Source organism: Entelurus aequoreus, linkage group LG16 (genome assembly GCF_033978785.1).
Source record: "Entelurus aequoreus isolate RoL-2023_Sb linkage group LG16, RoL_Eaeq_v1.1, whole genome shotgun sequence".
Taxonomy (NCBI): Eukaryota; Metazoa; Chordata; class Actinopteri; order Syngnathiformes; family Syngnathidae; genus Entelurus; species Entelurus aequoreus.
In genome coordinates this window covers 49,939,981-49,955,994 of record NC_084746.1, presented here as the reverse complement: position 1 = coordinate 49,955,994, position 16,014 = coordinate 49,939,981, and the positions used below count along the sequence as shown (strand labels likewise).

General features: G+C 42.5%; 1 protein-coding gene across 1 annotated transcript in view; it reads left to right on the top strand.

Annotated features, from left to right (window-relative positions):
- LOC133631138 (uncharacterized) overlaps nt 1–14,275 on the top strand; it is a 31,025-nt gene extending 16,750 nt beyond the window's left edge. The window contains exons 20-26 of the mRNA XM_062023228.1: nt 574–645; nt 724–786; nt 896–958; nt 8,595–8,666; nt 8,868–8,907; nt 8,983–9,034; nt 10,639–14,275. Of these exons, the coding sequence (XP_061879212.1) occupies nt 574–645; nt 724–786; nt 896–958; nt 8,595–8,666; nt 8,868–8,907; nt 8,983–9,034; nt 10,639–12,532 (2,256 nt within the window). The 3' untranslated portion in view covers nt 12,533–14,275. The remainder of the gene's footprint in view (nt 1–573; nt 646–723; nt 787–895; nt 959–8,594; nt 8,667–8,867; nt 8,908–8,982; nt 9,035–10,638) is intronic.
- Nucleotides 14,276–16,014: the final 1,739 nt, after the last annotated feature.

Here is a 16,014-nt window from a genome sequence, read left to right as displayed (position 1 = left end):
TAAAAAACACAAGATACACTTTTAATTAGTGCACCAACCCAAAAAACCTCCCCCATTTACACTCATTCACACAAAAGGGTTGTTTCTTTCTGTTATTAATATTCTGGTTCCTACATTATATATCAATATATATCAATACAGTCTGCAAGGGATACAGTCCGTAAGCACACATGATTGTGCGTGCTGCTGCTCCACTAATAGTACTAACCTTTAACACTTAATTTTACTCATTTTCATTCATTACTAGTTTCTATGTAACTGATTTTATATTGTTGTACTTTCTTTTTTATTCAAGAAAATGTTTTTAATTTATTTATCTTATTTTATTTTATTAATTTAAAAAAAAAAAGGACTTTATCTTCACCATACCTGGTTGTCCAAATTAGGCATAATAATGTGTTAATTCCACGACTGTATATATCGGTATCGGTTGATATCGGTATCGGTAATTAAAGAGTTGGACAATATCGGATATCGGCAAAAAGCCATTGTCGGACATCTCTAGTTTTGATGCTAACAAAGTTGTCATGCTTACAGTGTTGTTGATGCTAACAAGGTGGTTGATGCTTGCAGGACAACGAAGGGGCAGAGCCACCACTAGGGGGCGGGCTGAAACGCAGGAGGACCATCAAAAAGAAAAGAAGAGTGAGTGTTCGCTCCTACAGATTGACCAAAGAGTTCTCTGACGGATGGATGTCACTGTCGTTCTAACGCCCCCTTCAGGTCACATCGTTCCGAGTCAAAACGACTCTTCCCAGGATACCCAAACTTACCGCGTCATCACAGGTAGACACTCCCTTGTCATCATCAAAGATGAACGTTGATGTCTTCTTTAAAAATGCTTGAGGTCTACAACATTAATTTTTGTTATTTTGTTTTTGCTTTTGCGCCACAGGCCGAAGAAAAGATGCCCATCATTGAGGAGAGTATGGAGCTGCAGGAGATGACCCCGGCCCAGGTTAGCAAGAGTAACTGTTCCCATGGAAACCAATGGAAACACATTTAAAGGGGTCATTTTATGATTTTTTTTCCCCACATTCAAAACACCTCCTTATGGTCTACATCTGTGTTTTTCAACCTTTTTTTAACCAAGGCACATTTTTTGCGTTGAAAAACTCCGGAGGCACACCACCAGCAGAAATCATAAACTCAGTTGACAGTTAAAAGTCATTGTCGCAATTGTTGCATATGACTTTACCATAACCAAGCATGCATCACTATAGCCCTTGTCTCAAAGTAGGTGTACTGTCACCACCTGTCACATCACACCCTGACTTATTAGGGTCCGCCCTGTAACCAGTACAAAGGACTCCCTCAGGGAGTCCTTTGTACTGGTTACAAAGGAACCTATTGTTATTGTACATGCAGACCCTAATAAACCTTACAATAACAATAGGTTCCTTTGTACAGGTACAAAGGAACCTATTGCAATTGTAAGGTTGATTATTATTCCGCAGCTTTGCGCACTACGTTGCCCCCCTTAACATGCTTCAAAACTCACCAAATTTTATACACACATAGAAAAACTGGGACAGCACACTTTAGTAAAAAAACCAAACCCCAAAAATCAAAATTGCGCTCTAGTGCCCCCTAGGAAAAAAAAAAAAAAAACTGCCTGTAACTCCCACTAAAAAGGTCGTAAAGACATGAAACAAAAACCTGTACGTAGGTCTCACTTAGACCTACAATTCATAATTTCACATCCTCGGGCAAAAACCAACAGGAAGTTGGCAATTTCCCCTTCAAGACAAAAAATGACTAAAAACACTAATTTTTGCCTCTTTGAGCTGTAATTTGACCCCCTTAAAATACTTCAAAACTCACCAAAATTTTTACACACATCGGGACTGGTGGGAATTGCGATCTAAATAAAAAACCGAACCCTAAAACTCAAAAATGCGCTCTAGCGCAATTTTTGAATAAAACAGAGACAAAACTGCTTCTCAGAGGAAAACACAGACAAAACTGCTTGTAAATTCCGGTAGGAACGTCTTAGAGACATGAAATAAAAACCTCTACGTAGGTCTCACTTAGACCTACATTTCATAGATTGACATCCTTCAGAAAAAATCAACAGGAAGTTTGCTATCCCTCCTTCAAAACAAACTTTTCTTAAAACCGGTCACCAAACATCAAACATTATCTCCTCCGAGCGCGTTTGTCGTTTCGGCTTCAAACTTCTACAGAAGAGAGATTGAAACCTTCTGATTAAAAGTTGGCAAAAGCGTTGTAATAAGTGCTACGGTTTTGATTTTACGAGCCTTCAAAGAAAACAACCACTGTGCCGCAGCACCTAGGAAAAAAACACAGACACAACTTCCTCTAACTCCCAGTACGAATATTGTAGAGACATGCAACAAAAACCTCTATGTAGGTCTGACTTAGAGCTACATTTCATACACTGACATCCTTCAGCAAAAATCAACAGGAAGTTGGCAATCACCCCTTCAAAACAAAAGTTTAATAAAAACACTCATTTGTGCCTCTTTGCGCTGTAATTTGACCCCCTTAAAATACTTCAAAACTCACCAAACTTTTTACACACATCAGGACTGGCGGAAATTGCCATCTAATTAGGACTAGCACCTGCCAAAATGCGGACCCGACCAACGCTGCTTGCAGCTTTAATTATTATTCTTCTACCGGCCGCCTCTTCGAGCAGCAATTTGACCCACTTAACATGCTCCAAAACTCACCAAATTTGACACACAAATCAGGACCTGCGAAAATTGCAAGTTAATAACAAAACCAAACCCCAAAAATAAAAATTGCGCTCTAGCGCCCCCTAAGAAAAAATAAAAACAAATTGCCTGTAACTCCCACTATGTAGGTCAGACTTAGACCTACATTTCATAATTTTACATCCTCGGGCAAAAACCAACAGGAAGTTGGCAATTTCCCCTTCAAGACAAATTTGTACTAAAAAAACTCGTTTTTGCCTCCTTGAGCTGTAATTTGACCCCCTTAAAATACTTCAAAACTCACCAAACTTCTCACACACATCGGGACTGCTAGAAATTGCGATCTCAAAAAATAACCGAACCCCGAAACTCAAAATTGTGCTCTAGAGCAATTTTTTAATAAAACAGAGAAAAAACTGCTTTTTAGAGGAAAACTCAGACAAAACTGCTTATAACTTCCGGTAGGAACGTCTTAGAGACATGAAACAAATACCTCTATGTAGGTCTCGCCTAGACCTACATTTCATAGATTGACATCTTTCAGCGAAAATCAACAGGAAGTTAGCTATTCCTCCTTCAAAACAAAATTTTTGTTACAACCGGTCACCAAACATCAAACGTTATCTCCTCTGAGCCCGTTTGTCGTTTCGGCTTCAACATCTACATCAACATCATCTTTGATATCATCGTACATCATACATCATCATCATCATACATCATACATCGTACATCATGATGTACATCATACATCATCATCATCATACATCATACATCGTACATCATGATGTACATCATACATCATCATCATCATACATCATACATCGTACATCATGATGTACATCATACATCATCATCATCATACATCATACATCGTACATCAGCATCATCATACATCAACATCATCTACAGGAGAGAGATTGAACCCTTCTGATTAAAAGTTGACGAAAGAGTTGTGATTAGTGCTACCGTTTTGATTTTACGAGCCTTCAAAGACCCGCAGCACTGATGCTGCTCCGGTGCCAAAAATGACAACGAAAATGTGATTACTCCTTTCTTTGTCCTCAATACACACAATAGCCTATAATGACAATGTGAACTCAGACACAACTTCCTCTAACTCCCAGTACGAATATCGTAGAGACACGAAACAAAACCTCTATGTAGGTCTCACTCAGGACTACCACTGGACAAAAGTATTGGGACACCTAGGACTAGCACCTGCCAAAAAGCGGACCCGTCCAATGCTGCTTGCAGCTTTAATTTTGACTGTTTTGCTGTTTTCCTGTGTGTAGTGTTTTAGTTCTTGTCTTGCGCTCCTATTTTGGTGGCTTTTTCTCTTTTTTTTTGGTATTTTCCTGTAGCAGTTTCATGTCTTCCTTTGAGCGATATTTCCCGCATCTACTTTGTTTTAGCAATCAAGAATATTTCAGTTGTTTTTATCCTTCTTTGTGGGGACATTGTTGATTGTCATGTCATGTTCGGACGTACATTGTGGACGCCGTCTTTGCTCCGCAGTAAGTCTTTGCTGTCGTCCAGCATCCTGTTTTTGTTTACTTTGTAGCCAGTTCAATTTTAATTTTGTTCTGCGTAGCCTTCCCTAAGCTTCAATGCCTTTTGTTAGGGGCACTTACCTTTTGTTTACTTTTGGTTTTAGCATCACACTCCTTTTTACCTGCATTTACAAAGCAATTAGCCACCGGCTGCCACCTACTGAGATGGAAGAGTATTACACGGTTACTCTGCCGAGCTCTAGACAGCACCGACACTCAACAACAACACATCATTTGTAGACTATAAATACTGGTTTTTAACCCAAATAGGTGAAATTAGATAATCTCCCACGGCACACCAGACTGTATCTCACGGCACACTGGTGTGCCGCGGCACAGTGGTTGAAAAACACTGGTCTACATAACATGTAATGGTGGTTCTTTGGTTGAAATGTTGCATAGATTATGTTTTACAGACCTACACAGTTGCCTAGTGGTTAGATTGTCCGCCCTGAGATGGGTAGGTTGTGAGTTCAAACCCCGGCCGAGTCATACCAAAGACTATAAAAATGGGACCCATTACCTCCCTGCTTGGCACTCAGCATCAAGGGTTGGGGGTTAAAACACCAAAAATGATTCCCGGGCGCGGCAACGCTGCTGCCCACTGCTCCCCTCACCTCCTAGGGGGTGATCAAGGGGATGGGTCAAATGCAGAGGACAAATTTCACCACAATCATTGGTACTTTAACTTAACTTTTTCGAACCTCAGTCTTATCGTCTCTTCAGGATGTGCCTTTTTGTAGGTGGTCTTATTTCATACTTGCCAACTTTGAGACCTCCGAATTTGAGTTTGAGTTTATTTCGAACATGCAAGCATACAACATGATACATCACATAATTTCCAGTTTCTCTTTTCAACATGTTCGAAAAGGAGTAGGAAGAAGCAGAGCTGATTTAATCCTACCCCTTTTCTTTTACATAACAGTTGCTAAAACTTTTGTTCACTTCCTGTTCTCAATTTATTCACAATATACTACTTTGGGAGCTGGGGGGTGGGGGGGGGGTTTGGGAGGGGGCGGGGTTTGGTGGTAGCGGGGGGTGTATATTGTAGCGTCCCGGAAGAGTTAGTGCTGCAAGGGGTTCTGGGTATTTGTTCTGTTGTGTTTATGTTGTGTTACAGTGCGGATGTTCTCCCGAAATGTGTTTGTCATTCTTGTTTGGTGTGGGTTCACAGTGTGGCGCATATTCGTAACAGTGTTAAAGTTGTTTATCCGGACACCCTCAGTGTGACCTGTATGGCTGTTGATCAAGTATGCCTTGCATTCACTTATGTGTGTGTAAAAGCAGCATATATTATGTGAGTGGGCCGGCACGCTGTTTGTATGGAGGAAAAGCGGACGTGACGACAGGTTGTAGAGGACGCTAAAGGCAACGCCCCCAATATTGTTGTCCGTGTGGAAATTGGGAGAAATTCGGGAGAATGGTTGCCCCGGGAGATTTTTGGGAGGGGTATTGAAATTCGGGAGTCTCCCAATCCAATCCACTTTATTTATATAGCACATTTACACAACAAGAATGTTTCCAAAGTGCTGCACAGCCATGTTAAAAACAATATTATGCTCCACCAATGACTGAATAAAAACAACAAATAAATGAATAGAAAACCAATATAAAAAATAAATGATTAAAAAAACGATTTCAACAGTAAAATAGAAATCAAAATGTATTTAAAAAAAACACAGAGGACAACAGAGGACAGAAGACCACACAACTCACGTAGTGTTAAAAGCCAAAGAATAAAAGTGGGTCTTAAGACGAGACTTAAAACACTCCACTGTGGAAGCAGTTTGAACATGGAGGGGCAGAGTGTTCCAGAGCTTAGGGCCGACCACAACATCGTTTCACTGTGCCGCCCTCGATATGTAGAAATATCTTGGCTTTACCCTAACACCTTTTCTTGATCAAACACTCTGAAAAACGTCTTCTTGTCCCCAGGTTTATCGACCCTAAAAAGGGTAAAACTGAAAGCATACAAGCAGAAAGGATGCTTACATTACAGACATGCACACACAGCCTTATTACACACACACAATCCCATTACGATAAAACGTGCATTATGCTGTGTATTGAACTTAAATGGACAAATAAATGCCACAAAATATGTAATATAAGTGCTTTATAGCAAACTAGCTTACTATGCTAACATTCACTTCACTGTATGAATTCCGAAAATTAGCATGACTGACTTTTGGCCATAAAACGTCCCAAATTACATCACAACCAACAAATAATACAACTCAATCAAATATTAGCATACTACTCAACAATACATACCGATGATACTTTGTTTGGCATGAGATTCGAGCAGATGAAAACGTTTGCGATCGTCACTGAACTAGCTTAAAGTCTACTTGAGAGGAACTCCTTGTTGTGCCCTGCTATCATGGACATTACTGTAAACTAGGCAATGCTGCCTCCTGCTGTCTAAAGGAGGAAGTGCACCTCACTGTTGAATTCCAAAGTGAACTTAAACACTGGTTTTACATATATTATTAATAAATTCAACAAACAAGACAGAACAGACCTGTCTCCCCTGGTTTTAAGTCTCGTCCTGGGCACCACGAGCTGGGAAAATCGGGAGTGTTGGCAAGTATGTCTTATTTACGTGACTCCGGTTTGACAGCGTCTTCTCCCCGCCATCCATTTTATAGTTTTTAGAGTTTCCATATTGAGAGTACTGACAGATACAAGTTAGAAATATACGCTACTTTGAATTAGAAATGGCCACAGTGGAGGATGCATGTGCATGTACGAGCCCCGCTACAGGAGGACAGATAAAAAGATGGAACTTATTGACTACAGCATCGGACCACAACAGCGGACTCGCGCAAAGCTCTTCGGATAAATCTCTACCATATGTAGAGATATCCGCTCACGTCACACTTGAGAAAAACGTCACAATGTGGCCGAATTTAAATGGTTTGTTTGTACACCGCAAAAAGTCGGTGTTCAAAAACAAGAAAAAAAATACAAAAATGAGGGGTATTTTATTTGAACTAAGCAAAATTATCTGCCAATAGAACAAGAAAATTCGGCTTGTCAAGACTTTCCAAAACAAGTCAAATTAGCTAACCTCATTGAACCCAAAAATACCTTAAAATAAGTATATTCTCACTAATAACAAGTGCACTTTTCTTGGTAGAAGAAAAAAAAGGGACCTTTTTGCTCAATATGTTGAAAAATGTTCTTAAATTAAGTAAATGCTAGTGCCATTATCTTGACATAATGGTATGCGCTCGGAATCATGATTTTTTTTTTTCATGCTTGAAATAAGAAATTATTACTTTAAAAAAGTAGTTTTATACTTGTGAGTGTTGATGACACAGCTTTGCAACAGTTGATATTCTAGTTTCAAGCATGTTTTACTCAATATACACTACCATTCAAAAGTTTGGGGTCACATTGAAATGTCCTTATTTTTGAAGGAAAAGCACTGTACTTTTCAATGAAGATAACTTTAAACTAGTCTTAACTTGAAAGAAATACACTCTATACATTGCTAATGTGGTAAATGACTATTCTAGCTGCAAATGTCTGGTTTTTGCTGCAATATCTACATAGGTGTATAGAGGCCCATTTCCAGCAACTATCACTCCAGTGTTCTAATGGTACAATGTGTTTGCTCATTGGCTCAGAAGGCTAATTGAGGATTAGAAAACCCTTGTGCAACCATGTTCACACATCTGAAAACAGTTTAGCTCGTTACAGAAGCTACAAAACTGACCTGCCTTTGAGCAGCTTGAGTTTCTGGAGCATCACATTTGTGGGGTCAATTAAACGCTCAAAATGGCCAGAAAAAGAGAACTTTCATCTGAAACTCGACAGTCTATTCTTGTTCTTAGAAATGAAGGCTATTCCACTAAATTGTTTGGGTGACCCAAACTTTTGAACGGTAGTGTAGGTCATAGCATCTCAGCAACAAGCTGTACTGACATAATTTAGGACCAAAACCCTTAAAACAAGTAAAACACTACCATAAAATCTGCTTAGTGAGGGGAATTATCTTATCAGACAGAAAATAAGCAAATATCACCCTTATTTGAGATATTTACTAACTTAGATTTCAGTTTTTGCAGTGTAGGAAGTATAAAGGAAGGCAAGATAGTTTTATAAATGTCTCCATGGTTTAATTTCACATTTTCAGGACTTGCGGAGATCCCAAATACACAAAAAACAGGTACCGTTAGGTATAAAAAGTTGGTTTTGCATAACTGGTTCCCTTTAAAGGTCACATATGGAAGTTGAAGCTGCTTATGTCGGTCCCGCTTTTGTTGACAACCACTCATGTGGAAGCAAGTCAGGCATAAACGTGTTCCACTCTAGAGTACTTTTTAATCCTATTCCACTTTTGATGTATCTTTAGGAGAGCACAGTGGAGGTCCAGCCGGTGGAGATGGCAGCGTTCCCGACTGATGGCAGCCTGCTCGAATCAGGGGTGTGTGTGTGTGTGTGTGTGTGTGTGTGTGTGTGTGTGTGTGTGTGTGTGTGTGTGTGTGTGTGTGTGTGTGTGTGTGTGTGTGTGTGTGTGTGTGTGTGTGTGTGTGTGTGTGTGTGTGTGTGTGTGTGTGTGTGTGTGTGTGTGTGTGCACATTGCAATATACCTGTGTGTGTTTAGACTGCCATGTTTTCCCTGCAGGAGAGCAACGGCCTGTTGGATTGGTGGAAGAACGTTGAAGGTGAAGTTTGACATCACAGGCTTTAATTGTAAAACCTCTGTCTGGTGCGCCTGACATCTATTCCCTGTCCTCCAGGCTGGTCCACATGGAACGAGACAGCCAATTTCCAAGAGGACGAGGAGCAGATGTACGTGGATTGCAAACCCCGTTTCCATATGAGTTGGGAAATTGTGTTAGATGTAAATATAAACGGAATACAATGATTTGCGAATCATTGTCAACCCATATTCAGTTGAATATGCTACAAAGACAACATATTTGATGTTCAAACTCATAAACTTTTTTTTTTTTTGCAAATAATCATTAACTTTACAATTTGATGGCAGCAACACGTGACAAAGAAGTTGGGAAATGTGGCAATAAATACTGATAAAGTTGAGGAATGCTCATCAAACACTTATTTGGAACATCCCACAGGTGTGCAGGCTAATTGGGAACAGGTGGGTGCCATGATTGAGTATAAAAGAAGCTTCCATGAAATGCTCAGTCATTCACAAACAAGGATGGGGCGAGGGTCACCACTTTGTCAACAAATGCCTGAGCAAATTGTTGAACAGTTTAAGAAAAACCTTTCTCAACCAGCTATTGCAAGGAATTTAGGGATTTCACCATCTACGCTCCGTAATATCATCAAAGGGTTCAGAGAATCTGGAGAAATCACTGCAGGTAAGCAGCTAAGCCCGTGACCTTCCATCCCTCAGGCTGTACTGCATCAACAAGCGACATCAGTGTGTAAAGGATATCACCACATGGGCTCAGGAACACTTCAGAAACCCACTGTCAGTAACTACAGTTGGTCGCTACATCTGTAAATGCAAGTTAAAACTCTCCTATGCAAGGCCAAAACCGTTTATCAACAACACCCAGAAACGCCGTCGGCTTAAGATGGACTGATACAAAGTGGAAAAGTGTTCTGTGGTCTGAAGAGTCCACATTTCAAATTTTTTTTGGAAACTGTGGACGTCGTGTCCTCCGGACCAAAGAGGAAAAGAACCACCCGGATTGTTCTAGGCGCAAAGTGTAAAAGCCAGCATGTGTGATGGTATGGGGGTGTATTAGTGGCCAAGACATGGGTAACTTACACATCTGTGAAGGCGCCATTAATGCTGAAAGGTACATACAGCTTTTGGAGCAACATATGTTGCCATCCAAGCAACGTTACCATGGACGCCCCTGCTTATTTCAGCAAGACAATGCCAAGCCACGTGTTACATCAACGTGGCTTCATAGTAAAAGAGTGCGGGTACTAGACTGGCCTGCCTGTAGTCCAGACATTGAAAATGTGTGGCGCATTATGAAGCCTAAAATAGCACAAGGGAGACCCCCGGACTGTTGAACAACTTAAGCTGTACATCAAGCAAGAATGGGAAAGAATTCCACCTGAGAAGCTTCAAAAATGTGTCTCCTCAGTTCCCAAACCTTTACTGAGTGTTGTTAAAAGGAAAGGCCATGTAACACAGTGGTGAACATGCCCTTTCACAACTACTTTGGCACGTGTTGCAGCCATGAAATTCTAAGTTAAATATTATTTGCAAATCAAAACATCAAATATGTTGTCTTTGTAGTGCATTCAACTGAATATGGGGTGAAAAGGATTTGCAAATCATTGTATTCCGTTTATATTTACATCTAACACAATTTCCCAACTCGTATGGAAACGGGGTTTGTACTTGATAGACGCATAGGTGTGTCTAATGAAGTGGTCAATGAGCGTCCTCTTCCTCCCTGCAGAGCGATGGAGGAGGCAGCTGACCGCGTCTACATGGGCGCGCGTCTGTTTGTGCACCTCTTCAACAAGCGGGGGGCTTCCCTGCAGAAATCCATTCTTGAGCTTTTGTCCGTGGCCGACGGCGCTGACCAATTCCACAAGAAGACCGTGTCAGTTGCGGTGGGAGGAGGCGTGGCCAGCGTGGCCGGCAGCCTGGCCACCATCACGGGCCTCATCCTGGCGCCGTTCACCTTCGGCGCCTCCATCATCGTCACGGCGGTCGGCATCGGCGTGGCCACGGCGGGCAGCATCACCTCGGCTACGGCCAACATCACGGACGCGGTCCACTCCAATATGGACCGCAAGAAGATAGAGAAGATGATCCAGGCCTACCAGGAGAAAATTAAGGACATCCGGGAATGTTTGGAGTTTGTGCAGGCGGGCATGGACACGCTGCAGGAGTGGGACTTTGAGAAGTACTGCGAGAGCACCACTAAGAAGGCACTGAACCACAACATCAAGCATGTGATGAAGGAGGGCGGCCGGGCCGGTAAAGCCCTCATGATCAACACGGACAAGCTCATCAGCACCGTGCAGGTCTTGGGTGCGGCGGGTGGCGCTGCCAAGGCCGTGCAGGCTGTCAGCGTCACCACGGGGGTGATGTCGGCGCTCTTCCTGCTGCTCGACGTCTTCTTCCTTGCCAAGGATTCCCACGAGCTCCACAAAGGTGCCAAAACCAAATTTGCCACCAAAATCAGGGAAGTGTGCAAAGAGCTGCAGGCTGGCCTCCTGGAGCTGAACAAGGTCAAGACGCAACTGCAGAAGACCATGGATGGCATCGAGGTGGAGGAGTACGAGGCCATTGAGGAGGTGGAGGTAGAAGTGGATGACGACCTAGAGTTGGATCCCAATAAGATGACAGAGCTGGATCAGGAGTTGGACCTTATAGAGAAGAAACTGGACAAGAAGATTGAGGAGGAGAAGAGGATTAAAGATGAGGAAACTCGAAGCATCAGGGAAAAGGAGGAGGAAAAAGAGGAGGAGTCAGGAGAAAAGAAGAAGAAGGAGGGGACCAAGAAGAAGGACAAAGAGGCCGAGAACCGAGTCGCAGCTGGGAAAGAGAAACGGGAAAAAGACGAAACAAGTTTGCGTAAAAAGGCTGTTGAGAAAACAAAAGAGAGCGACGAACCTCCCAGCAAGACCGGAGACTCTAAAAGGAGCAACAATCCGGAAAAGGAACGCGGCCGCAGAGAAGACGGAGGGATGACTTGGAATGCAGCAGGACGAGCAGACAGCGGGAGCACCGGCACGCAGGGGAGCGAGTCTGCCGACCCGGAGCCAGGACCTGCCAAAAACCAGAGCGACTCGAAGGACGGTCGAAAGAAGCCGTTTTGGGAGAAGGGACTCAAAGACTGGAAGAAAGAAATGACAGGAAGCAGAGACGACACTGGAGCACGCCAAGAGAGAAGCTACTCTTCGGAGCGGGGAGGGGCGGAGCAGCAGGTGGCGACCAGGGAAGAGCAGGGGAAAAGCCAGGTTAGGAGGGAGTCGCATCGGGAGTCGCTTAGGGAGTCGCATCGGGAGTCGCATCGGGAGTCGCTTAGGGAGTCGCTTAGGGAGTCGCTTAGGGAGTCGCTCTGGGGCCACGAAAGCAGCCAGAGGGAGCACGCGGAGGAGAGGACATCTGACAACCACAAGACTCACCACCAAAGAGCGGAGGAGAGCGCTGAGGAAAGACAAGGAACCCGAATCGACAGCACCCGCAAGAAGTTTGAGGGAGAGAAGGAGGGGGAGCACAAAGAGAGAGGAGAGAGGAGAGGAAGTGACCGAGAGAGGAGAGGAAGTGACCGTGAACAAAGTCGCCGAGAGTCTCGCCATCTTTCCAGTAAGCAGCTTGATGATGGACTCTACATTTAGGTTTGAAGCCGTTTACACTGTTGATCCTGTTCTCATCAGCATTTAGTTGCATTTTAGACAAAAAGTCACACACTGATTAGTAGAGAACTCACATTTTGGGAGTTAGTTGATAAAAGCGTTTTTATGTGCCTTTGTTGTTTGTCCCAACTCTTGACTTTTTGGGGGGATACACTTTTTTTTACTGAATTCTGATGTGAACTCACCAGATGGCAAATGTTCAGGAGACCACTGGTTTTTATGTTTTAGTGCAATATATGATCTCCTGAGCCCTAAATCCTCAAACACAAATAATCTTGTGAGCACAACAATCCCTCAGAGGCGTTATTTTACATTACAACATTTGTGCTTTTATACAAATGTTAAAACATGCCAGTGTGGGAACTTCAACTGTGCATCTTGTACTGTGTGTGTGTGTGTGTGTGTGTGTGTGTGTGTGTGTGTGTGTGTGTGTGTGTGTGTGTGTGTGTGTGTGTTCTTACTTATGTCCAAATTGGGGATTTTCATCTGCTCACACACCAGTTGATTGCCATTGGGGACCAACACCACGGTGCCCAATTAGAGTTCATTTCAGTTGCATTCAGCATGCTCAAATATGGGTGTCTGTCTTAAAGGCCTACTGAAATGATTTTTTTTTATTTAAACGGGAATAGCAGATCCATTCTATGTGTCATACTTGATCATTTCGCGATATTGCCATATTTTTGCTGAAAGGATTTAGTAGAGAACGACGACGATAAAGTTCGCAACTTTTGGTCGCTGCCTGTAGCGGAAGTAGCGTGACGTCACAGGAGCTAGTATTCCTCACAATTCCCCGTTGTTTACAATGGAGCGAGAGAGATTCGGACCGAGGAAGTGACGATTACCCCATTAATTTGAGCGAGGATGAAAGATTCGTGGATGAGGAACGTTAGAGTGAAGGACTAGAGAGGCAGTGCAGGGTGTATCTTTTTTCGCTCTGACCATAACTTAGGTACAAGGTCTCCTTGGATTCCACACACTCTCCTTTTTCTATTGTGGATCACGGATTTGTATTTTAAACCACCTCGGAGACTATATCCTCTTGAAAATGAGAGTCGAGAACGCGAAATGGACATTCACAGTGACTTTTATCTCCACGACAATACATCGTTGACGCACTTTAGCTACGGAGCTAACGTGATAGCATCAGGCTCAAATGCAGATAGAAACAAAATTAACAAAAACCCTGACTGGAAGGATAGACAGAAGATCAACAATACTATTAAACCATGAACATGTAAATACACGGTTAATAATTTCCAGCTTGGCGAAGCTTAACAATTGAAGCTAACTACGGAGCGGCGGCGGGCGTTGTGTGTGGAACTGTCCACGACCCCAGAAGTGGGCTACGTCAGAAGTGTATCATAGAAGGGAAATAGTAAATGATAACTTGGCAAACAATAACTTAACATAAAATAAAGTCTGACTGTGAAATGAATATTCTTAAGGATTTATCTAGTTCTGTCCATAGCTAGAAATGTAGTTGGCACTTTAGTAGCATGCATATACCAGTGCTACATGCTATCTGCTGAAGTGATGTGGATTTGTCTTGGGGTTTTTTCAACTTTAAATAAACCTAACTTGCTTAAAGTTAAGTGCAAGTGTGAGACACTGTCAATTTTGTGAAACCTAATTTTTTTTTACAAACTTGCACGAACCAAGTGCAAGTTTAATCAAGTTGCTCTTACTTGAAGACCATGTTGGCATCATTAGCTAAGTCAGGGGTCGGCAACCCAAAATGTTGAAAGAGCCATATGGGTGAGGGCGGACCTACGTCACTTCCGCCTACCAATCCCCTAGCAACCGGGAATTCGTTGAAAACAAAGCAGCTCACAGCGAACACAGCATTGACAGAAAAAGCATTTAACGAGCGTTGTGGCTCTGAAGTCGGCGTTAAATCCTTCATTTAAGCATTTTTACTTATTCGCATATCGTGTGAAAAAACGAAAATGTATTATTTGCGTCAGACTCGTCTCTGAACTTTAAAGCTTCTCAGGCTTAGCTTAGCTTGCTAGTTAGCTTAGCCTGCGCGCTACTAAGAAAGAGACGCGGAAGTTATCAACAACAAGATCAAGTGTTAGTGTATAAAATATTGAGAGATTTGAGGGCTACATGTATTGAATGGCAACATGAAAGTTATAGGGTTTATTGGTTTTTAAAAACCCAACTGTTAAGTGCAAATTTAAATGAAACCGGTTTTCGAAAATAGCTAGCTAGGCTATAGACTATATAGTATATTACTTACTTAACTTAATCCTCTTCTTCCCGGATGGGAAATAAGGCTTCGACGACTCGACGCCATTCATCTCGCTGCTGTGCTCGTCTCTGTGCCTCGCCCCATGTAAGCTTCATCTCTTTCAGCTCCCCTTCAACTGTTCTTCGCCAGGTGTTCTTTGGCCGCCCTGCCCTGGCTTATGTTTTCCCGGTGGTGTCCATCTTAACGCTGCCTTTGGTATCCTCTCGTTGTCCGGTTTTCGAAAATAGCTAGCTAGGCTATAGACTATATAGTATATACCGCATGTTATTTTTGTACAACAACAACTTCAGCTGTCGAACGTTATAAGGTACAAATTCAACAAGTACAACATTAGCACGGACGTATAGCCATGTTGTGGTTAAGAAGGTGGATTTTTGTTCCTTATATTTACCAGAAACGAAGTGATCCCAACACACGACCCGGGACTTTGGGGGACTCCAGTGAGAACCGTCCTCGTTTTCCCAGTGTAAAGCTGCGAGCCATTTGTCTCGTCTCTGTGGGCTTTTATCGCGCTTTGGCAGAACAAAATACAACCTTTGTTTTCCCTGTTTCCAGTTGTGGTTAGCACAACCAAAAACAACACCGTTTTTCGGCATTTTGGAGGCAGAATGACGGGTTTAACCAGCGTAGGTCGACAGGTTAAAGAGTAATGGCAACGGTTTGTTTTCAACGCCAGTCTGGTTGCTATGGCTCGAAGAACCCGTATGTAGCTCAGTTGCCCGGATGTCCGCCCTCACCCATCAGACCAAAAATACAAAAACAAATCTGTCTGGAGCCGCAAAAAATTAAAAGCCATATTACATACAGATAGTGTGTCATGAGATATAAATTGAATTAAGAGGACTTAAAGGAAACTAAATGAGCTCAAATATACCTCCAGATGAGGCATAATGATGCAATATGTACATATAGCTAGCCCAGGGGTCAGCAACCCGCGGCTCTTTAGCGCCGCCCTAGTGGCTCCCTGGACCTCTTTCAGAGATGTGTGAAAATGGAAAAAGATGAAGAAAAAACTAAATTTTTCGTTTTAATATATTTTCTGTAGGAGAACAAACATGACGCAAACCTTCCTAATTGTTAGAAATCCCACTGTTTATGTTATACGTGCTTCACTGATGAGAGTATTTGGCCAGCACCGTTTTGTCCTACTAGTTTCAGCGATCCTTGAACTCATCGTAGTTTGTTTACATGTACAAATTTCTCTGAT